The sequence below is a fragment of the Anomalospiza imberbis genome, chromosome 22 (genome assembly GCF_031753505.1).
Source record: "Anomalospiza imberbis isolate Cuckoo-Finch-1a 21T00152 chromosome 22, ASM3175350v1, whole genome shotgun sequence".
NCBI lineage: Eukaryota > Metazoa > Chordata > Aves > Passeriformes > Viduidae > Anomalospiza > Anomalospiza imberbis.
In genome coordinates, this window is record NC_089702.1 from 910,735 (window position 1) to 933,917 (window position 23,183).

The window sequence follows — 23,183 nt, forward strand, 5'->3', positions numbered from 1 at the left end:
TGCTCTCCAGGGGACGGCTGGGGTCCACTGGGAGGGTGGCAAGGGGACAAGAAACTTGGGAAGACCCAAGTGGACACAAAAGTGTGATGGTGCGTTGGGAAATTACTGCTCAATCCATGGTCCTGGGGACACAGGGGGCAGCTGGAGGTGCTGAGGGGGACAGGAGCAGGTGCATCAGCCTGGGAAGGGGCTTTGTTTGAACAATAGGATAGCTCTCAGCAGGGATTTGTCGTGACTGGACGGCAAACATGTTCCAGGAGCTGAGGGAACTCTAGAAAGCTCCATCCCAACCAGCCCTGCCAGGTCCAGGAGGCATCTGGTGCTGCTGAACACCTGGATGGGACTGCACAGGGAGCCCCAGAAAGGCTGGAAAATGAAGCAGGGCTCCCAAAACTGCAAAGCCTCTCACCTCCCTCCCACCTGCAGGCTCCTCACAGCTCAGCACAGTGACAGGGACCCAGCTTGGCATGACATGGGGCAAGGAGAGGGGACAGTCATGATTATTTAGTGTTATCTGGGGCAATAGGGAGATTGCAGCATTTGGGGTGCAGAGGGGGACAGGAGGGGCTGGCCACTGTCCCTGCCAAGCCTACAGAGGGGACAAACTTGCGTGGAGCACCTTGGTCAAGGGAATGGGCCATGGGGGTTGCTGTCTCAGTTCGCTCAGGGTTTCCACCAGGAGGGCTGAGAGTTGGCATTTCCCCCCACATTTTTCCTACTCAACCCCAGTCCCACAGCAGCAGTGCCCAGCACACTGGGCACACTGCAGAGGTGATGCCAATGCCAGCCTGGCCATGATGGGAGGGGACACAGGGGGTGCCCATGGACCTCAGCTCCTGTCACCACAAAGTGCTTCCCAGCAGGTGGGAAAACCTTGGGGTGCAGTTATGGGACCTGTCCTGGCACAGCTCTGGGCTTTAGGATGTGTTCAGCAGAGAACACCCACTCCAAACACTGCATGGAAAATCTCTGAGTTCTGCAAAGGCAAAGGGCACCTCTCAACCAGTAAATACCAGTTCAGCCCATCGGGGTTGTTGGGTTTGGTGCCTAAATTCAGTCAAAGCTGACTCAGGTCCAAGCCAAGTTGACTTGGAAGCCAAGGGGGTGCATTGAAAACAGGGGCCCTGCCCAGGCAGGGGGAATGATGGGCTGCAATTCATAATGAAATCACAAATTATTTGGGTTGGTGAGGGTCTCAAAGACCATGTAATTCCAATCTCCTGCCATGGCAGGGATACCTTCCACTGTCCCAGGCTGCTCCAAGCCCCAGTGTCCAGCCTGGCCTTGGGCACTGCCAGGGATCCAGGGGCAGCCACAGCTGCTCTGGGCACCCTGTGCCAGGGCCTCTCACCCTCCCAGGGAACAATTCCCAATTCCCAATATCCCATCCAGCCCTGCCCTCTGGCAGTTTGAGCCATTCCCTGTGTCCTGTCCCTCCATGCCTTGTCCCCAGTCCCTCTCCAGCTCTAATCGAGACCCTTTGGATCCCGCAAGGGGCTCTGAGCTGTCCCAGACCTTCTCCAGGGGAGCACCCCCTGCTCTCCCAGCCTGTATTCACAAGGTGAAATGACAATTATTTAATTTAGCACTCAGGTGCGGAAGGGCGGCAGCCCTGCGCTGTTCCGGGCTTGGTGCCGGCCGGGTGCGTTCACACCGGGGATCAGCTCCAGATGGAGCCAGAGCCCCGCACAGCGCCCGCTCCGGGGACACTCCCACCGCGACCAGCCCGAGCCGCGCTGATAAACCCTCTCCCATTCCAGAGCAGCTCCTTTCCAAGGAAAAGCTCTTTTTCGGAGAAATGGCAGAGGCAGGATCATCGCAGCTACACTTCTGCGTCTTGTGGTGGATTTCTCTTTGCAGCTCAGAGCAGGGAGGAGGTGCCAGCCTGGGCTGTGGCTCTGCAGAAGCAGTGCAGGGCTCAGGGCTCTTCCAGGGGCTTCTTCCATAGGGATCCCACCATGCTGGGCATATGATATGATGATATGATATGGTATGGTATGATAATATATTTACACTGACTAGACATTTTCAGTGTCTCTGATGAGAACTGTAAGTGTTCCACTGCCCTCATGAGCTGATTTCCTGCTCACAATATAACAAGTTTTGTTATTTTACGTTCTGCAGTTGCAAAAATACAAATTAGTTGAATGGCAAATTATCCAAAGGCGATCTTTCACTACTGTACTTAGGGCAGAAGGCCTAGCAATGGGTTGTCCAAACTGCATCTGTAAAGCAATGGTGGATATCCTCTCCTGGTCTTGGAAAACTGGTAATAACTGAGAAGAAAGTCCAGTCTTGGTTACTCCATATTGAGTTGAAAGTAATTATTAAATACTTAATTGATTTAATACATCATACTTGTTCCTGCCCTGGAGGATGCAGGAAGAAAAAACCTGAGATGTTCTGGGCTCTGGTGTAGCACAGGGGTGCTGTCAGTGGAGCTGAGGGAGCTGGGAAGGGGCTCAGCCTGGAGAAAAGGAGGCTCAGGGGGCCCTTGTGGCTCTGCACAGCTCCTGACAGGAGGGGACAGCCGGGAGGGTCGGGCTCTGCTGCCAGGGAACAGGGACAGGAGGAGAGGGAACGGCCTCAGGCTGGGCCTGGAGAGGTTTGGATTGGAGATTAGGGAAAATTCCTGCATGGAAAGGAGTGTACAGCTGCCCATGGCTGGCGTGGAGTCCCCATTCCTGGAGGGGTTTAAAAGCCATGTGGATGTGGCACTTGGGGACATGGTGAGTGGTGGCCTCAGCAGTGCTGGACTCGATAGTCTCGGAAGGCTTTTCCAACCTGAACAATTCTGTGGTTCTCAGGGCTGTGGGTTATGGGGCCGTGGGGTGGGCCAGGTGTGCAGCACCAAGGACAGGAAAGCCCCAGGCAGGCTGGAGATGCTGTGCCAGGTGGGATGGAAATTGCCCTCCAAACCTGCTGGTTCCAGGAGTGGGAGGACTCAGGAGCCCCCAGGGATGGGTTTTATCCCTGTTCCTACCCAGCAGAACCTGCCCTGAGCTCCACCCACAGAACTCCTGGGTTCCATGAGCCATCCAAGGGCCTTTTGGACCTTCCCCCACATCTCCAGGGCAGCTGCACTGGTTTGTCCCCACCTTGACCCTTTCTAAGGCTGTCTTGGAGGCAGATGGTTCCTGTGGGGTCACAGCTTGCCTAGCTCCATGCTGAGCCTCCCTAATCCCCCTGCCCATCCTGTCCCTCCCCCCAGCCTTGACTGAGGGTGGTCCCTGTGGTCCTTGAGGGCCACCAGCTGAGAGCTGGTGCCGGCCCTGCTGCTGTGTCCTCTTCTGCATGTCCCAAAAGGTCCCCCACAGCCACATCTTCTCACAGAGATTTGGCTGTGGCCCCTGAAGATGTGGGCAGTGATAGTGCCTCAGTTTTCCCCAGGGGGTTTTCCCTGGTTTTTGGAGGATGGAGCAGCTCCTTTATGGATTACCAAAAGCAGGAGCAGCCTGAGGGGAGGATTATCTCCTTCCCATGTAAGCCAACACCTTCCTGTGCTGGAAATACCCATCCTGGATCCCTGGGTTCCTGCTGCTCCCAGGTAGGAGAGGCAGGGCTGGGGATCTGCTTGTTCCTCAAGTGTTGCACGAGGGCTTCTCAGAAAGCTAAAAAAAAAAAAAAAACCAAACAAACAAAAAAAAAAAAAACCCAAAAAAAAAACCCAAAAAAAACACCTAGAGGAAAAAGAGTCCCAGGGGCTTGCCAAGGTTTTCTCTTGTTATCAGCCCCTCTGGCCTTGCTGAGTGGTGTCTGGGAAGGCAGCCAAGCTGAGCTCTGGAGCAGGATGGAGCTGGAGAGAGGTATTTGGGGTGCAAGTTTTGAACTTGGGTGAACCTCGGGCTGAGGGCCCTTCAGCACGAGACGAGCCAGAGGGAGAAGAGAGCAGAGGCTGCTTGGGTTTCTGCACCAAAGCAGGGTTGGCAGAGCAAGTCTTGGATGGGGACACACAGAGGAGGAGGAGGAGGAGGAGGAGGAGGCAGCGCGAAAATCAGCCTGAGGTGGTGGCACAGGTGGATGGGAGATGGAGTTGCTGTGCTGGGAGGAAGGCTGGGATCAGGGGACCTTTAGTTCCTCTGAGCCTGGATGAGAAGCAAAGCTCAGGTACCAACAATCCTCCAAGGTTTGCGTCCCTGGATGATTCAACAGCTTCTGGGCTGGGTGTCCATGGGAGGGGGACTTGGAGCATCCTCCAAACAAGGGGGTCCCACCACCCATCTGATCCTGCCTGGGCTCTCTGGGGCACGAGGAGCTTGGCTGGAGGCAGCCCAAGGCCAGGAGCCTGGCCTGAATTGCTGTCCCTCTGCAGAACCCCCTGTCCAGCGACAACGCCTCGTCCGTGTGCAGCACAGTGGATTACAAACCCCCCGCGCCCGAGGAGGAGGAGGTGGCAGAAGTGGCTGAGGAGAGCAACGAGCCCGAGGAGTGTTTCACTGAGGGTGAGGGACAGAGCAGGGCTGGAGACCCTGTGGACAGGGGAGATAGGTGTGGAGAGGGGAAAATGGGGGTGGAGGGGCCACTGCCAACCAGTTCTTGCAGCACAGGGACCCCCAGGCTCCCTGAGCTCAGCCCTGACTCCAAATCCTCCTGTACCACCCCAGAGATGATCCCCATGGAGCTCCCCTCGTGCACCCCACCTAAGCCCAGCAGGATCCTGGTCCAGCTTCCACCAGGGAGGGTTTAAAATGCCAATAAAACTGGGAATAGTGGAACGCCCTGGCCAGGAGTGACCCCCAGTCCTAGTCCTGTGTCCTCAGGCTGTGTGAAGAGGTTCCCCTGCCTCTACGTGGACATCACCAGTGAGAAGGGGAGGATTTGGTGGAACCTCAGGAAAACCTGCTTCCGCATCGTGGAGCACGACTGGTTTGAGACCTTCATCGTCTTCATGATCCTCCTCAGCAGCGGGGCACTGGTAGGTGCTACCTTTCCCCTGCCCGGAGGGCTCTGCAGCAGCTTCCCAGCCTGGGGGAGCCCAGGGAGGTGGCAGAGTCCAGGCTCTGGGCATTTCCTGTGCCAAATAATCCAGCTGTGGGCAGATGTTTGATTTCAAACCCCATTTGGCTCAGCTCTAACATCCTCCAGGAGTCCTGGTCATCCTCCCCAGCATTCCTAGACCATCATCCACAGGCTGTGGTCCACGGTGCATGGCTCGAGGGGATGCCACTGCCTACAGTGGCACTCTGCTCTTGCTCTTAATGCCAACCCACTCCTGCTCTTAATGCCAACTATGAAACATCTGAACCATTTATTGAGCTTTGTGTGGTTCCTCATTTCACCACCACCATCACCAGCTGTCAGGAGGTGCTGGACAAACAGTTCATGGTTTTTATTTTGCTGTTCAGCACCTCCATCAGTGCCTGGTGCCCCCTCTCAGAACCTGGGTGTTGCGTTAAATCAACCTAATTAATTATCAGAGTTGGCCTTGTGGCACCAAATATTTCTCTGAGTGTTTGGGCTGGATTTAACCCAGGAAATACAACTTCTCTGCAGGTTTGGAGGTAAAGAGAGAGGGAAGGAGAACAGAGGGACTGAGAGGCTTTTCAGACACACTTTACATATCTGCAGCTTGCTCTGAGGTGGTTGGGGACGTCTGAGGTTGTAGCTGGTGCAGGAATTGAAAGCTGTGCTACCCCAGCTGTGCAGCACCTGGTCACCACACCCAAACCTCCAAGTGCTTACTCAACACTCACCCAGACTCCTCAGGGCATTTTCAAAACTCCCAAAGCACCCCAAGGTGTGGGTTGGTGTCCTGGGAAGTTTGAGCTGAGAAACCTGGGAATTGGATGCAGCTGGACTTCGGGTTCAGTGAAGCTCTGCTTTGGGTCCAACCCCGCAAAGTCAACAGGGACCTGCAAACAGGAGCTGGAGCCCACGTGGATCAGATCCTCATGGACCAGACATCCTTCAGCTCCCAGCTTCCCGAGCCCTGGAGAGCAGGGAGATGCCAGCACAGGTGTGCTCTGGGATGCCACCATGGAAGGATGTGATTGTCACGGAGCTCCATGAGGTCCCATGGAAGGATGTGACTGTCACAGAGCTCCGTGGGGTCCCCTGGAAGGATGTGACTGTCACAGAGTTCCATGAGGTCCCATGGAAGGATGTGACTGTCACAGAGCTCCGTGGGGTCCCCTGGAAGGATGTGACTGTCACAGAGTTCCATGAGGTCCCATGGAAGGATGTGACTGTCACGGAGCTCCATGAGGTCCCATGGAAGGATGTGACTGTCACAGAGCTCCGTGGGGTCCCCTGGAAGGATGTGACTGTCACAGAGTTCCATGAGGTCCCATGGAAGGATGTGACTGTCACAGAGCTCCGTGGGGTCCCCTGGAAGGATGTGACTGTCACAGAGTTCCATGAGGTCCCATGGAAGGATGTGACTGTCACGGAGCTCCATGAGGTCCCATGGAAGGATGTGACTGTCACAGAGCTCCGTGCCCCTTGCAGGCTTTCGAAGACATCTACATCGAGCAGCGCAAGGTGATCCGCACCATCCTGGAATACGCAGACAAGGTCTTCTCCTACATCTTTGTCATCGAGATGCTGCTCAAGTGGGTGGCCTATGGCTTCAAGGTGTACTTCACCAATGCCTGGTGCTGGCTGGATTTCCTCATCGTGGATGTACGTGATGAGCAGGGCCAAGCCAAGGGGCCTGGGGGCGTTAGGGGCTGTTGTAAATGAACCCAGATTGTATTTTAGAGGATATAGGGGTGCCTGTGGAATGAGGGCTTATGGCATTACTTAAAATAATGGTCCCTCACAGGAAGGAACACTTCATTCCTGGTTGCAGGAACCTTTCAAACCCTTCTGTTTTACACCCAAGCCAAGAACAGCCCCTGTAGTTCCACCAGGCCCAGTAGAGCTGTGAAGGGACACAGGGTCTCCCAAATGGCTGTGACAGAGCAATCTGTCCTTTCTGTGCCCCACATCAATTCCGCTCTCAGATTCAAGAGGTGTCATCCTGACCCTGGATCCCTGGAAGTGTCCCAGGCCAGGCTGGACGGGGTTTGGAGCAACCTGGGATAGTGGAAGATGTTCCTGCCCATGGCAGGGGGTGGCACTGGATGGGCTTTAAGGTCCCTTCCAATCCAAACCATTCTGGGATTCTGTGACCCTTTAGGTGTCTGGTCACCAGGGACCCCAAGGATTCAAGGTCTGTGTCCCAGGGCTAGAGGATAACCACCAGCCTGAGGGACTGGGGAGAGAGGGCAGGGCAGGAGCTGCAGCTGTGTTTCCACCTGAGGTGCTGCTGATCACTCGGGCTGCTCCTTCCAGGTGTCCCTGGTCAGCCTGACAGCAAACTGGCTGGGATACTCCGAGCTGGGAGCCATCAAATCCCTGCGGACACTGAGGGCTCTGCGACCCCTGCGTGCGCTGTCACGGTTTGAGGGCATGAGGGTAAGTGTGTCCCCATGTGCTGCTGGCCCTGACAGGGACATGAGAGCCCTCAGCAGTCCTCTACATCACAGACATCCCAGCTGGTTTTCAGGGGCCTCCAGACAGGTGGGATCAATGCTAAGGTACCTTTGGCCCAATCTGACCTCACTCTGTGCTGCTGGGGAGGGCAAGGTTGGGCATGGGGACACGAAGATCTCCTCCATGTCCCTCAAGGTCTGTTCTCTCCTTGCAGGTGGTGGTGAATGCCCTGGTGGGTGCCATCCCCTCCATCATGAACGTCCTGCTGGTCTGCCTCATCTTCTGGCTGATCTTCAGCATCATGGGGGTGAACCTGTTCGCAGGGAAGTACTACAGGTGTGTCAACACCACCACTGGGGAGCTCTTCAACATTGACTCGGTCAACAACAAGAGCGACTGCATGGCCCTGCTCTACACCAACGAGGTCAGATGGGTCAACGTCAAGGTCAACTTCGACAACGTGGGCTTGGGATACCTATCCCTGCTGCAGGTGGTACGTCACAACAGCGGGTGGAGCAGGGTGGTGGGATGAGCATCAGGGCTGACGTGGGATGGGGTTTCTTAGCTGCTTCTTGGCTCCAAAGCTGGTTTTTAACACCAAAAAAAAACCCTTAGGAAAGAAGGGAAACTCCTAGCCAAGGAGGAAAAGGGGCAGGGTAGAAGATGGGAGGGGAAGGCTTCACCAGGGAACTGCTGCAGATGGGTGCAACAGCACCAAGGCTGGCGCTGCAGAGCCCAGCACGGGGTGTAGAGTCAGGAGGGGAGGCTCTATCTTACCCTTGCACCCCTTTGGAAAGTTCAGTCTGCTCCAGCCGTAGGTTGTGGGGCTTTGTGTGGGGCGGGTGACGACTGGAAAAAGGGCACACGTGTCCCCTGCGGGCAGTGGGCAAAGGCAGCTGGGTTCCACTGAACTCCCCACAGCTGGGCCAGGCAGCAAAGGGGAACTGCTCACCACAGGTCTGACAAAAATATACATGTGGGCTCCATTGTGGGGCAGGCTGGGGCTACTCCCACCAGATCCAGGGGAACTGGTGGCTGCAGAATCGGAAAACAACCCCAGATGATGACTCTGCTTCTAAATTCAGCTTCCTCTTCAGCCTTGTTGTTCCATCAGATTCAGGAAACAAAATGTGCAGACCTTTTGTTTAACAAATCAGCAGCAAAAGGCTGTAAGAGGTGCAGTGGAGACCCTGTAAAAGACTTGGTGTAGTCCCCCCACCCTGCTGGGATGGGAATTCAGCAGAACCAGAGGCAGGATATGGAAGTCAGGGCTATGGAGGTGGCACAGTTTGGGACTGGAAAGGAGGCAGCTGGCCCTGGCACAGCTCTGCCTTTGGGAAAATGACTTCAAAGAGAGCAGAAGGGAGAAAAGAGTCAATCCCTTCTTTTCCCCGCCTTGTTTGCAGTGGTGTTTTGGAAAGTCACTGGTAGCCAGACCAGAATGGTCTATGCATATTCATATGGGAATTTCCATATTTCTGGGACATTTTTTGCGTGGATTCAACCCCTGTTCCTCTCCTACCATTCCCACAGAGAAGCCAGAGTGCTCAGAGCTAAACCCCAGACATGCACCCATCACCTTCCCTTTCTTCCCAGCCACAAACAGCTCCCAGAAAATACATTCTTGTCCACTGCCACAGAATCACAGAATCCTTTGTGTTGGAAAAGACTCCAAGTCTGACCATTCCTGTTCCCACAGGCAACCTTCAAAGGCTGGATGGACATCATGTATGCGGCCGTGGACTCACGTGAGGTGAGAGGACACGCAGGGACACACTGCTGATTCCAGGGGTGGATTCCCCCTGTCAGACTGGGAACAGGACCCCAGAACTGAGGCTGGGATGGATCCTTGTCTATATCATCACCTCTGGCTCTGCCTTTTGGTGCTGGATCTCACCCATGACTTCAGCCAGGACATGGGTTAAAGGGTGGAGAAACCCCCAAAACATATCAGATCATGGAATCCCAGCATGGTTTGTCTTGGAAGTGACCCTAAAGCCCATCCAGTGCCTCCCCCTGCCATGGGCAGTGACACTTTCCACCATCCCAGGGTGCTCCAAGCTCTGTCCAACCCAGCCTTGGACACCTGGGCAGCCACAACATCCCCCTGCTGAGGTGCACAGCCTCAAAGAGGGCAGCCATGTGTCCCTGTGCCACCCATGTCATTGTCACCTGCAGCCTGGCCCCACACTGGACTCCCACCCCACCCCACAGCTGGGGCTGAATCTGCTCTACTCAGCTTCAGTTCCAGGGGCCAAAATCCCTGTTCTGCACCCACTGCTCCAACCTGAAGGGCTCTGTCTTCTGCCTGCTGTGACATGATGTCCTCTGTGACTCCTCTATCTGGGAAAGCTCATCCCATCCTGGAGAAAGTTCCTGGCTTGCCTTGAGTGATCAGCAGAGAGCAGCCAGCGTTCAACCACAGGGTTCAAAGAGCTATTAAAAAACCCAAATGTTTGAAGAGTGATGTGGATCCTACTGTGATCCACCCCCAAAAGTGTCCCCACAGCAGAAGGGGTTTCCTACTGTTCTCCAATTACACTGTGGGTCACCCCACACACTTACAGGCCTCAAGGGCTGGTTTTCATTGCATTTTTTTAGCACCCTTTCATCACCCTCTAAAAATCCCTCAGATCTCTGCCCCACCTGGAGCAAAGCTGGTCTGGGAGAAAATCCTCCCTGTTCTGCCAAGAGCTTTCCTCAAAACGGGGGAATCCAATGGGATCACCTCGGAGTGTCTCTGGTCAAACACAGAGCAGGATTAAGGGATGGTCCTTGGGATGAGGAGTATTGTCCAGGGTTGTTGGGCTCTGTCACCCAGCTGTGCTGGTGTGACAAATTAATCCACTTTTCCTTTTCCCTCTCAGAAATATTTCAGCCCTTGGAGCGCTGATTATTGGGAAGAAATGAATTTGTTCATTAATATCACTGCAAAGGACATCCTTTCCCATTCCCCAGCCCATGTTGTGGGATCAGGGGGCAGCATGTCCTTGTCCCTCAGTCAGTGTCACATGGATGTCCCCTCCCTTGGCTGCTCCCATTGGGAACACAGTCAAAAGTTTTGGAGCAGCCACGCCCTGGCTCTTTCCGAACATTCAAGCCCTTGTCTGGGGGCTTGGGGACACCTTTCTGGGACAGGGTCAGTCTCACATTTCCTGTCTTTCCTGGCCAGATTGAAGAGCAGCCACATTATGAGATCAACCTCTACATGTACATCTACTTCGTCATCTTCATCATCTTTGGTGCCTTCTTCACCCTGAACCTCTTCATCGGCGTCATCATCGACAACTTCAACCAGCAGAAGAAAAAGATGAGTATTTCCCGCCTCCTGAGGTGCTGCCCTGGGTTGGAGTGGGCCAGCACAGCAGTGAGGTGATGGGACCAGGGTCACCATGCCCGGGACTAGGATAGATCCCAGGATTCTCATCCATTAGTGGCTTTCTGCACTGGGCAAACGGCACGTGGAGTTTTGTGTCCTGGTCATAGCAGTTACAGAGGACTTAATTTAGAGGTGCAGAGGGAGGAAGCAAACAGAGGCTGTGTTGTCTCTTGCTTGGGCCATCACTTTTATTTTTTTTCCCACCTTGGGATCATTTTCCCATGCACAAGGTTGAGACTCAACTTCTCCTTCCAAGCCAGTAGCTCAGGACTGCCAGCCCGGAGCAGGGGAGGAGGGTGGGCAGGGCCAAGCACAGTGGTGGTGCTGAGCAGGGTCTGCAGGACACAGAGAGGACACCTTGCTCCCAGCAGGATCTCTGAGGGGCTGGAGACACTTGGTGGGAAGGGACATGGTCAGACACATTTGGTGGGAAGAGAATTCCTGAGACTAACAGCAGTGATTCCCTTTATACTTTGGAGGCAAAGACATCTTCATGACGGAAGAGCAGAAGAAATACTACAACGCCATGAAGAAGCTGGGCTCCAAGAAACCCCAGAAGCCCATCCCCAGGCCAGCGGTATGTTGGGCTCATCCTCCTGGAGTGGAGCACGCAGGGAAATCTTCAAGCCACCAGCTGTCCCAAAGGGAACGAGAAGGGTCCAGGGAAGACCATTTGCCCCACTGTCACTCTTCAGACAGGACCTGGCCAAGAGCTGGGGCTTCAGAAGAGGCTGACATCAGGCCACCTCTTTTGGGTCTCCCCTTTAGCCCTTGGTCTGCTGGCAGGGGCAGTGATGGGATTTCTTTTGCAGGAATTTGGGTTTTTCCCTAGTTTGGCTCCCAGCTCCTCTCTGGAAGGGAGTTGGGCTCAGGGAAAGCTCAGCTTTCAACCTCCCAGAAGGGACCCTAGTCCAGCCAAAACATTCTCAGTTGTGATTTGGGTTTTGTAGCCCTGCAGAAGGGAGGTCCTTCCCATGTTTTAATTTGTGCCCTATTAGCTGTGGGTGTAATTAGCAAGTGGCTGTGCCCTGTGCCCACTCCTCCTGGCTGTGGCATTCCCAGGTGTGTTCCATCCTGAGAGGTGCTGGGAATCCTCCCCCCATGACTTTTGGGGCTGTGAGAGCCATGCTGGCCACAGCCCTGAGGTTCCCCGCACTTATAAATATGGTTCCTTCTTCTCTTTCTGTTGTGTTTTTGTTTTGTTGTATCTATCCTGTGTTCCCACCTCTTCTCTGGTGCTCCATTGTCGCCCTTGTGTCCCTCATTGCAGAACAAATTCCAAGGGAAGGTGTTTGACTTCGTTACCAAGCAAGTGTTTGACATCACCATCATGATCCTGATTTGCCTGAATATGGTGACCATGATGGTGGAAACAGATGACCAGAGTGAGCTCAAAACCTCTGTCCTCTACAAGATAAACCTGGTCTTCATCGTCATCTTCACTGGGGAGTGCGTGCTCAAGATGTTCGCCCTGCGCCACTACTTCTTCACTGTGGGCTGGAACATCTTTGACTTCGTGGTGGTTATCCTCTCCATCCTGGGTGAGTCCTGCTGCTCCCACCAGTCCCTCAGGGACCCCACAGGACAATGAAGAGTGGAAGTGGTCTCACCAATCCACACCCACTGGCTGTCACTGGACCCCACTTGCACCCATCCTTTGAGCAGGGCTAAGCCAGCAGGACCCTGGGACATGACAGATGTGAGGCCACTCCAGGCCACCAGGCTGGGTGAGGGGCTGGGATATCTCTGCTCCTTCTTTATTGTTGTAGCAGGCCCCAGCCAGGTAATAATTAGTATGGACTCTATGATTCACAGAAGGTTGATTAATAATAGTCTTTATTAAGAAACTTATTGTTCTTATAGATAGTTATGATACAGTTGGACTTAATTGGTCTTCTAATTCAAACACCATCACCATTGGCTAGTTAAGAAACCACCCTTTGGTAAACAAATCTCCATAACACATTCTACACATTCACAATACCAGGTGCAGCAAGTTAAGATAAGAATTGTTTCCTATTCTTTTCTCTGATCTTCTCACAGCCTTTTCTCAGAACGATGCCTGGGAAAGTTGTGTTTCTCTCTGTGGCCAGAGAGCTGCTGCCACACTCCTTGGTGTTATTTCCCTTGGTGTTCTCTTTCTCTGAAGCAGAGCAGCCAGAGTTTAACCCTTGAGCCTGTGCTCAGAGGTCATTTTTAAATGTTTCCCTGCCACTGGAGGAGCCATCGAGGTGGCCTCACCTCACTGTGTCTGCCCAGATGGAGCCAAGCATCCCCTTCACCTCCCATTGGTGGCACAGCAAACTCATCTGTCCTTCATCCCTCGACAGGTATCGTCCTCTCAGACATCATCGAGAAGTACTTTGTGTCCCCCACCCTCTTCAGGGTCATCCGGCTGGCGAGGATTGGCCGCGTGCTGCGGCTGATCCGAGGAGCCAAAGGCATCCGGACGCTCCTCTTTGCCCTGATGATGTCCCTGCCTGCCCTGTTCAACATCGGCCTCCTGCTCTTCCTCGTCATGTTCATCTACTCCATCTTCGGCATGTCCAACTTCGCCTATGTCAAGAAGGAGTCAGGGATTGATGACATCTTCAACTTCGAAACCTTTGGGAACAGCATCATCTGCCTCTTCCAGATCACCACGTCAGCAGGGTGGGATGGGCTCCTCAACCCCATCCTCAACAGCGGCCCCCCGGACTGCGACCCCGAGCTGGAGAACCCCGGGAGTTCGGTGAAAGGAGACTGTGGGAACCCCGCCATCGGCATCTTCTTCTTCTGCAGCTACATCATCATCTCCTTCCTCATCGTGGTGAACATGTACATCGCCATCATCCTGGAGAACTTCAGCGTGGCCACGGAGGAGAGCAGCGAGCCCCTCTGCGAAGATGATTTTGAAATGTTTTATGAAACTTGGGAGAAGTTTGACCCAGATGCCACCCAGTTCATTGCCTACAGCACCTTGTCTGATTTTGTGGACACCTTGCAGGAGCCACTCAGAGTTCCCAAGCCTAACAAGATCAAACTCATCACCATGGATCTACCAATGGTTGCTGGGGACAAAATCCACTGCCTGGACATCCTCTTTGCCTTGACTAAGGAAGTGCTAGGAGACTCGGGAGAGATGGATGCCCTGAAGGCCACCATGGAGGAGAAGTTCATGGCTGCCAACCCTTCGAAGGTTTCCTATGAGCCCATCACCACCACCCTGAAGAGGAAACACGAGGAGGTGTGTGCTACCAAGATCCAGAGGGCTTTCCGGAGGTACCTCCTGAGGCGCTCGGTGAAGCAGGCGTCCTACATGTACAGGCACAGCCAGGACACCCTGGGCGACGACGCGCCTGAGAAGGAAGGGCTGATAGCCACCAAAATGCAGGAGATCTATGGGAACACTGGGATAGACGTGGAGACTGCCCCTGCCTTGGGCCTCAAGCCCATTCCCAGCTCAGAGACACCCCAGGATGCTCCTGAGGAAGCACAGGCCTGGGGTAAGGAACACGTGGTGAAAGAGTCGCTGGTGTAACACAAGGAGATTCCACCTCTGGCCCAGCCTGTAGAGACTTCTTTTGTATCTCCTCTTCAAAGCTCTTCCATACACAGATCTCTAGATCTTAGATACTGAGCTAATTTCAGATATTTCAAGAAACCACCTTGAATTTCAAAGCAGGATCTCCTCCTGATCCTGGGTTTTACAGCCCACTGCACTTGCAAAGAGTTAAATTCTTTTTCTCATGAGAACTCAAATGTGAAATCTGTTGTCGGTGAAAGAGAAACAAGTTAGTTTTGAAATAATCTCATCACTGTAACGATGGTTTTCAGGCGTGAACAGAAGAGTATGGTTGTCCTTTCACTTAAAGTAATTATTTATTAATGTTATTTCACAATTAAGAGATTTTCCTATATTTTATTCTTCCAGAGTGCAGCCAAGCAACCGGTAAAGATGAGCCAAGTGAAATAATATTAAGAATAATTACAGAAAACAGAAGGTTTTGTGAACAAAAATCTCCAAAGTCTTAAAGAAGCACCTTTCTTTTGAACCTCTGAATAAGCTTGATAATTATTTTTTGTTACACACAAGAGAAAGTGCAATTATGTCTTAAAAATTGGTTTGCAAAGCCAAAGCAAAGCATCTGCAGATTTGTTCTCAGGGTTAAATATCAGGTTTTCAAGGTCTCTGAATATGCATTGAAAGCAGAAATCATTCAGGTCTCTGTAGGCTGAATGTAAACACTATTTATAGTCAGGTTTTACTCTGTTTTCCCATTTCCATCCAGGTTCTGTGGCAGGAAAGCAATGGGCAAAGGTAGGATTTGGAAAACATCCTCCAAGAATCCCCGGTCCCCAGGACAAAACTCTCCAGGGTTTTCTTCTAGCCCTGTTGCAAGAGGAACCATCCCACTGGAGTGCTCTTGGTTGGCATTCCGAATGTCCTCTTCGTTAGTGTTAATTAATGAGATGCACCCGCAGGGATCGGAGCAGATGTTTGAATGATCCTTTCCATGAGCTACTTTAGGGGTGCCCTAAATCCCACCCAAGCCCCAGGTGGCTGCACGTAATAAACAATCCCAGTGGGGTGTGAATCCCAAAGTCCTCAGGCAGGGCACCCTTCCCTAGGCTGGGGCTGCAGAGAGGCCCCAGTGGCACATTCTGTATGGGCCAGGCAGGTGCTCACCAGGAAACCTCCAGGCAGGAGTATTTTGCCAGTGGGAAAATGGATTTGCTGTTCTTCACACTGGTGAGCAAAAGGAAAGTAAATCAAGGAAAATGGCCTGGGCACAGCTGTGGCTGCCCCAGCCCTGGAAGTGTCCCAGGCCAGGTTGGACAGGGCTTGGAGCACCCTGGGCTAGTGAAAGGTGTCCCTGCCCATGGCAGGGGTGGCACTGGATGGGCTTTGAGGTCCTTCCAACCCAAACCATTCTGGGATTCTGTGAAAAATGGGCAAAAGTCCCCAAGTTCACCTCTGACCACCTTCTGCCTTCAAAAGGGAAAAAAACCCTCTTGAGATCAAAACAAACATGAACCAAAACCTCTTCCAGTTCAAACAAGGCCGTTCCTGAAGCCAAAGGCTCTGTCTTTTTGTACTCTGATGATTCTCTTCTGTTCCCGGGCTGCTTCAGGCACTGCCATCACAGGTGCCCCACGGCCAGGCCGGCCAGGAGCGGTGCTGAGCTTGGCTTGGACCCATGAGCTGCCAGCCAGGTGGCAGAGCCAGGGACACTCAGCTTGTCCCGTGGCCGTGTGCCCTCATTTCCATGCAGATGCTCCCTGCAGCAGGAGCCCGAGCTGCTGTCACTGGCGTTTCCGTGGGAAGCATCCCTGGCAGGGCAGTCCTTGCCCAGACCGTGGCTCGCAATCGATGCTGCTTCTACGTTTGTGTCGTCAGGGGTGGGGAAATGCCCCAGAGCAGGGTTTGTGTGAGCTAAAGCCGTTTTTCTTTGTACATTTCTTACAATAAACAACTGTAAATGATCTGTTATTACAGTACCAAGTGTGTTGGAGTGTCTTGGGGGAGGAATGTTTTCCCTGTCCTGGGAGGGGTGAACACCCCTTCCCTTGGCTCCCTGTGCTCGGCCTTGGACTTGCCAACCTCAGCAGGACCTGGGGGTCTCATCCTGCACAGGAGCCCCCAGGGCTGTCCCCTGGGACCTCCAGCCTAGCTCCCAGAGCTTCTGCCCTGCTCCTGATCCCAACCCCTGGAGCCCTCGGTGCTCGCCGATTCCGGGAGCCACAGGAGACGCTGCTGTAGGCTCCACCAAGGACAGAGGAGGGTTTGGAGGAGGTTCAATCCCGGCGTTGCCCCACACAGGCTCCAACCCCACCCCAGCATCCACATGGGAGCAGGTAAGCATCACCGGGAGAGGACAAGGCTGGGTGAGGGAGGTTCTGCGTCAGCGAGGAGGAGCCGCCCCGGGCCCCGCTGACGTCCCCGGGGCCACGGCTCGGCTTCGCCGCTGTTTTCGCTGCCGCTGGAACAACTCGTCCCAGGGCTGGCGTAAGCCGGGCAGAGCCATCTGTGCCACGCAGGCGGGGGCTGCAGGGGGCGGGCACGGCACACCCGGCTGGGCACGGTGAAACATAAACCCCGCTGAACAGCGAGGGGCTGGGGAAGGTGGGGAAGGTGCAGCTGCTGGCAGTGGCTCTGCTCTGGGAGCCGTGGAGCCGGAGTGGCCCAAGGGAAGAGGCATGGGGACATGGGACCCTCCCCGTGGGGCCACCAGGTTCCCCTACACCCCACGTCGTGGTTGCTGCAAGCGCAGGGGTCTCCAGGGGAGACTGAGCCCCTCAGTGCTTTTCAAGGGTGCCCAGGAGCCCTCGGGCAGCACAGGGGCTGACTTGGCCACTGTCACTGCAAACCCTCTTCAGTTTGTGCCCCACTCCTGGTTTTCCCTCACAGGGCTTTCCCAGGCACCTCCAGCATCCCAGCTTCCATCTGCAGCCCCAGAACCCCATAAAAACCCCTCCAATGCCTGCCAAGCACGTGGGCATCCCTTTCCCTTTGCCCTGCTGGGATATCAGGGCCAGGCTCTGCTCTTCCATCCAGACCCAGGGGTGATGGCAGCAGGGAATTTGCAGCAATGCCCCTATATACATAACCAGGAGAAGGCACCTCTCCCATCATCATTCCCTCATGGAGCCACTTTTTCTCTGGAAAACTTTATTTCTCTTGCTTCCTGTCCTTTTGTATGCAAAGTCAGGCTGGGGCTGGTTCCCAGCACCCATCAGATGCTCAGAACTGGCAAAAAACCCCACCCAGCCGGCAGAAGATGAAGGTTTGGGGAGGCCCCAGGCAGTGGCACCAGGCTCTGGGGACCAACACGACTGGCAGAAGTACCCAAAGGTGTTTTTCACTGGAGTTACAGTTCAGTGCTCACCCACACCTGCTAACGAGCAACAACCGGGGGGGCAGAGCCTGGGGGAAATTGCTCCTGCACCAGAGCTCACCTTGGGGGCCTCGCTGTGCTTCCCTGGGGTCTGGCTGTCTCAAAGGTTCCACGGAGAAGGATCTTGGAAGTGGAGAAGGGGTGGGCATGGCTGGTACACAAGTGACTTTTTGGCCCATATCCCCATCTCATCTTCTCCCTGGAAGTGCTCCAAAAATGTGTGGATGGGGAATTGAGGACATGGGTTAGTGGTGGTCATGGTGCTGCTGCTGAGCTGATGAACCTAAAGGTCTTTGCAAACCACGATGATTTTGTGATTGACTCATGCTTCTATGATTTTAGATTTCCGGACTCCCTGGGATGCAGGGATGGGACCCGAGGGACCCATCCCACCGCATCCCACAATAAGCAACCCCACAAACATCCCCTATTCTTATCCCATTCCTGCTGCAACTCTTGGCTTCTGGGCCACCATCAATCCCTGCCCATCCCCTTCAGGACCAAACCCCCTGGGGGGACCTGTGGAGCTGGGGGAACCCCTGGGGGTCACCCCCATCCTGTACCCCAGAGATGTGGCCATGCAGCACCAATCCCATTCCCTGGGTACATCTCGTGCTCAGCCAGGTTTGGCACCTCCTGCTTTGCAGATGGGCTCATCCCCAGCTCTGCTGCTGGTCCAGTCCTGGCCACTTCCAGGGAATATTGGCACCACAGGGAGCCAGTGGGGGACACCAGGGTTGACAGTGCTCAGGAACACAGAGATGGACAGTGCCCAGGGACAGGAGAGTGGACAATGCCCAGGGACAGGAGGATGGACAATGCCCAGGGACACAGAGATGGACAGTGACCAGGGACAGGTGGGTGGATGAAGCCCAGGGACACAGAGTTGGACAGTGCCCAGGGACAGGCGGGTGGATGAAGCCCAGGGACAGGAGGATGGACAATGCCCAGGGACAGGAGGGTGGATGAAGCCCACGGACCCGGGGCTCACAGGCACCTCCGCCCCAGCGTCTGTGCTGCATTCAAAACCAGCCCCGAGGGAAAGTCCCCCGCGGGAAGGATTTACATGAGCAGGAAAGGGGCCGAGCACAGAGCAGCAGCGTTGCCATTTTTAGGTACTGGGGCCAGGGTGGTGGGAGCAGCCGCTGTTTCTGCAGAAGCACAGGCTGGATGTTTTCCTGCCCTGGGCACTGAGGTATGGCTGGTCTGGGCACGCGGCTCTGGCTGCTCCCGGTGACCCTCTGGCTGCTGGCTCTGCTCACAGGTAGGAACCAAACGGGGTTTGCACTTCAGAGCAAGGAGCCAGGACAATGGCCTGGGGTGTGTCCCCTGCTCGGGGGCTTCCCCCAGCTCTGCCTCTCCGTGCAATAATTTGAAGCTTTGTGCTGGTCTCTCTCTGTCCTGCTCTGTGCTGGGAGCCTCCCGGGGAGCCCAGGAGGGCATACAGGGCTCGGAGCCCAGTGCCTGCCTTGGGTTTGGGTTCTGTTTCCCTTGGGGTGTGCAGACAGGACACATTCCGGGGCAGGCAGGTGGCTTTGGCCGAGCGGGTGCAGAGCCAGCCTGGCTGGGGCTGCAGGTGGCAGGAAAGAAGGGTCGCTGAGGTTTATTAACCATTTATTACTCTCAGAGGCCTGGGAATGGAGCTGGCACATTGCCAAGGCTATGGCCTCTGCTCTGTGGGGTTCAGTGCCCAGGAGCAGAGGAGAAATGTGAGGAAAAAGGCTTTTGGGGTGATTTGTGGAGTCTGTGTGTATATTCCTGCCCTGGTCCCCTTAGAGAAGCAGCAGCAAAAGCCAGGATATGGCTCCTGTCCCCTTCCAGCTCCTTTTGCCTGGTGCAGGGACAGCTACAAGAATTTGCAGCAGATCCCACCCTCAGAGGGAAACATGTGCCCAAGGGACAAAGGGCATTTAAAGGGCTCCTCTGGTGCCACACAAGTCCAGCATGGATTCAAGGCTGCAGGGTTTGAATTTGGCTCTCATGATGATTTTCGGGGAGGACAGGGGAAGTTCAGCCCACTTGTGGCTGCAGTGGAACTCCTGCCTCAGAGGTATGTGAGGGCTTTCAGGTGAGGCACCAGCCTGGTCTTCCTTTAGAAACACCAACAGAACCTGGGGAGCAAAGCCTTGGCACAAAACTGTGCCGGGGACACAGCCAGTGCCCAGCCAGGACAAAGGGCATCTCATCCTGGAACAAAATGGAATGGGGCTGGAGGGGAGGATTTGCCTGCGGAGGTGTCAGTGCTGAATGTGAACAGGGCAGCAGGAACCTGGAAGGGGCTCTGGGGCAATGAAAGGAGTCCCTGCCCAAGGCAGGAGGTCCCTGCAGGCTGGGAGTCTGCAGGAGGTGGCGCAGAACTCAGGCTGGGGAACTGAACCTTTCTTCTTCTTTTTCTGTTCCTTTTCCTTCTTCTCCTTCTGGGGATGGGGAGGTTTGCAGCTGCCCTGCAGGGAGGTGCTGCAGCCCCACCTCTGTGCCAGCTCCTCCACGGGGTTTGGTGAATCTCCATCGCGAGGAGAGAACTGGGCACTCAAGCGGGGCAGTAAACAGGGCTGGGGCTTCCTGCCCAGCTGCAGCAAGAGGAACCAGGCCCAGCGGCACTGGAGCCGTAGGCAGGGCACCCATGAGTGCTGGGGGGGTCCCCACCTCCCCCTGCTTCCTGCACTGCAGGTCCCACAGCACCAGCCCACAGCCCAGGAGGCTGTGTGGCCACAGGATCTGGGAACACCCCTGGCCACCACAGGGTCCCGAGCCCAGGAACTCCCAGCAGGGAAGGGTTTCTGCTTGGTTCAGGGAGTGGGAATGCAGAGCTGGGAATATCTGGAGCCTTCCTGAGAGGCACCAGCCTCGGAGACATTGTAGAGAGCAGGTTTCACTGGGGTGTCAACCAGAAAACAATCTGGAAAACTTTCAGGAGACAAAATGGAAATCGAAGGGTTTGTACCCAAATCTGCGCTGCCCCAGGTCCTCTGAGCAGGGCTCTGTTGTTGCTCCTCAGAGGTCCATCCCCTATGGAGTGGGCAGGAAGGGCCAGGGCACATCCATCCCACTGGGGACATCCTGGTGGGCTCCTGGCCACGATCTCAGCCCTTCTCCTGTCTTGCAGGTGGGATCTCAGCAGACAAGAACAGCACTGGCAACAGCACAGGTACCCCCAGACCTGCTGGGCTCTTCCCCTGCGTGTGTCCCCCAGGGTGCTCCTGTCCCACAGAGCTGCTGTCCCACCCCCCACAGGCTTTTCCCCCCACAAAGGCCATTCCCAGGCTGTGACATCCTGCATGGCTCATCCCCAATCCTGCTCCTTCCTCTTCCCCTGCAAAGCCATGTCTGCTTTGTCTTTCCTGAGCACCCACAGGTTTTCCCTCTGCATTTGCTGCATGACCAAATTTGGGACCAGCACTGGCCTTGTGCCACAGCACTTGTGCCATCATCCTTGTGCCATTCCCACCAGTGGGGCCCTAAGGGTGACCTCTGCAACCCAAACGGGCTCCTAAAGTCACCACTCTGGGACTAAAACATGGCACAAAAAATACAAAATAAAGGCCAAAAAATGTGGAAGCAAAAGAGAAACCAGCTGGGATTTGACAGGCTGCAATTTTGGAGCTGGGATTAACTAAATGTGCACAGAGAGGGGTGGGAGCACAACAGAAGTATTGGAGCAAAGGTATCCCCACAGAAAACTGGAGTTTCCATTATGATGCCTTGCAAAGGCTGACCTAGATCAGAGACTAGATGGAGCTGAAGAATACAGGTAGGTATTTATTGGAAGGCCTCAAGGGATCCACCTTGGGCAGCCCAAGAGCCCAGCCAGGGCTATGCCCCAGGTGAACCAAAATGGTCACAAAATGCCCCACTGATCACGGGGTCTCTCACTGTGATCAGCTCTGCTCCATTTGCACATTGGAGTTCATTGTCCCATTCCAGCTCCAGCCCATGAAGTCCCATCCTGCTTGTTTCTCTCTCTTCAGCCCACGTTGTTTGTGCTCTTGGGCCTGAGATTTGGATCATTTGTCCTTGGTCCCCAGCTGGAGAAGGAATTGTTTTGTCTCCCTGTTCTGTGCAGAGAACTCACCATCCCCTGATAGGAAGGTCAGAAGTACACACTAAAGCAGTACAGAACCTGAAAAATATAAAGGCTAAAACCCGAGGCATCAATTAAAAGCAGACTTCCACCAAAAGCCTCAGTTCTCATAGAATCACAGAATATCCTGAGTGGAAGGGACACCCAAGGAGCATCCATTCCCACCCCTGGCCCTGCTTAGACACTCCAGCAATCCCACCCTGGGCATCCTTGGGAGTGGTGTCCGAATGCTCCTGGAGCTGCGGCAGCCTCGGGGCTGGGACCATTCCCTGGGGGTCTGGGATGAGGATAATTCACCAAAACCAAGCTGGATGCTCAAAAGCAGCATGAAAACGGGAAGCTCTGTGTTTGGGAGGTGCTGGAGGGCTCTCATGGGAGTGGCTGCAGTGACAGCCTTGTCCCCTGCAGGTGGCAGGTGTTCCCTGGTGTACCAGAACATGCGGTACGTGGCCGTCAGGAAGAACATGCCCATCTACCTCATCTGCTACTCCCAGGAGCCCCAGGCGATGCAGTGGTACAAGACAGCAGAGGACAGGGATGACCTCTCTGTGCTGGATCAGAACACGGCCAGCTACCACATTGAGAGGACGACCGCCTCCATCAACCTCACCCTCGTCAGGGTCACCTCCGAGGACAGCGGGATCTACGTGTGTGACGGGAAGGGCCTGGTGCAGAAGGAGGAGCTGCACTCGTGTGGGACAGAGCTCCGGGTCATGGGTGAGTGGCAGCTCCCCATCCTCCTGCACCCCCGGAGATGCTTTTTCTCCTCCTCTCCCATTTTCCCCTCCATATGAGCCGCACATAGTGCTCCCACACCTCTCCCTGTGCTGGTGGGACGGTGGGACCCTCTCCAACCCAGCTGTGGGTCCTCTGTGGCCCCCCAGAGGTTCCGCTCCTCACTGCCAGCCCCACGGAGCAGGAAAACCTCCCTGGGTCTGCCCTGGTATAGCCATCCTGCAAGAAACAGGGACATGGTCCTCTAATAAATCAGATTTGTCCTGCTCTTGAGTGACTGCCAGGTGCTGCCCAAGGTGTCCCATCCCAGAACTGGTTCCTGATGCCAACCCTGGGGGCAGCTGCAGTGCTCTGGTCTCTCCCAATGCAGAGGACAGGGCACCCTGATCCCCACATCCCCCCTTGGTGACACACTGACCATGGCGAGCTCATGCCTCCCCCTGCAGCCTGGCACAGAGGTGAGACCGGGGCTCTCCCTGTGCTGCTGCTCCCAGGTACCAGCAGCATCAAGCAGTTCCAGAACAGGAACACACTGAAAGACGCCATCATCATCATCCAGTCCATCCTGCTCGTCATCTTCATCAGCATGCCCATCCTCCTCTTCCTAGATAAGGCAAGTGACAGTGCCTCCAGCAGAAGGGATGTCCCCAGCTGGGCTCACAGCAGTGTCCTGCAGAGCATCCCAGGCAGGCCA

General features: G+C 54.8%; 2 protein-coding genes across 2 annotated transcripts in view; both read left to right on the top strand.

Moving 5' to 3' along the window:
* SCN4A (sodium voltage-gated channel alpha subunit 4) overlaps positions 1–16,268 on the top strand; it is a 34,860-nt gene extending 18,592 nt beyond the window's left edge. The window contains exons 16-25 of the mRNA XM_068212051.1: positions 4,313–4,442; positions 4,761–4,915; positions 6,448–6,621; positions 7,276–7,398; positions 7,631–7,909; positions 9,116–9,169; positions 10,589–10,726; positions 11,268–11,372; positions 12,066–12,336; positions 13,126–16,268. Of these exons, the coding sequence (XP_068068152.1) occupies positions 4,313–4,442; positions 4,761–4,915; positions 6,448–6,621; positions 7,276–7,398; positions 7,631–7,909; positions 9,116–9,169; positions 10,589–10,726; positions 11,268–11,372; positions 12,066–12,336; positions 13,126–14,315 (2,619 nt within the window). The 3' untranslated portion in view covers positions 14,316–16,268. The remainder of the gene's footprint in view (positions 1–4,312; positions 4,443–4,760; positions 4,916–6,447; positions 6,622–7,275; positions 7,399–7,630; positions 7,910–9,115; positions 9,170–10,588; positions 10,727–11,267; positions 11,373–12,065; positions 12,337–13,125) is intronic.
* Positions 16,269–18,789: 2,521 nt separating this feature from the next.
* CD79B (CD79b molecule) lies at positions 18,790–23,183 on the top strand (the record flags this gene model as incomplete). Its single annotated transcript, XM_068212120.1, has 4 exons — positions 18,790–18,937; positions 20,780–20,821; positions 22,163–22,471; positions 22,984–23,183. Coding segments are annotated over exons 1-4 (618 nt in total), but the record flags the coding sequence as incomplete, so codon positions are not given.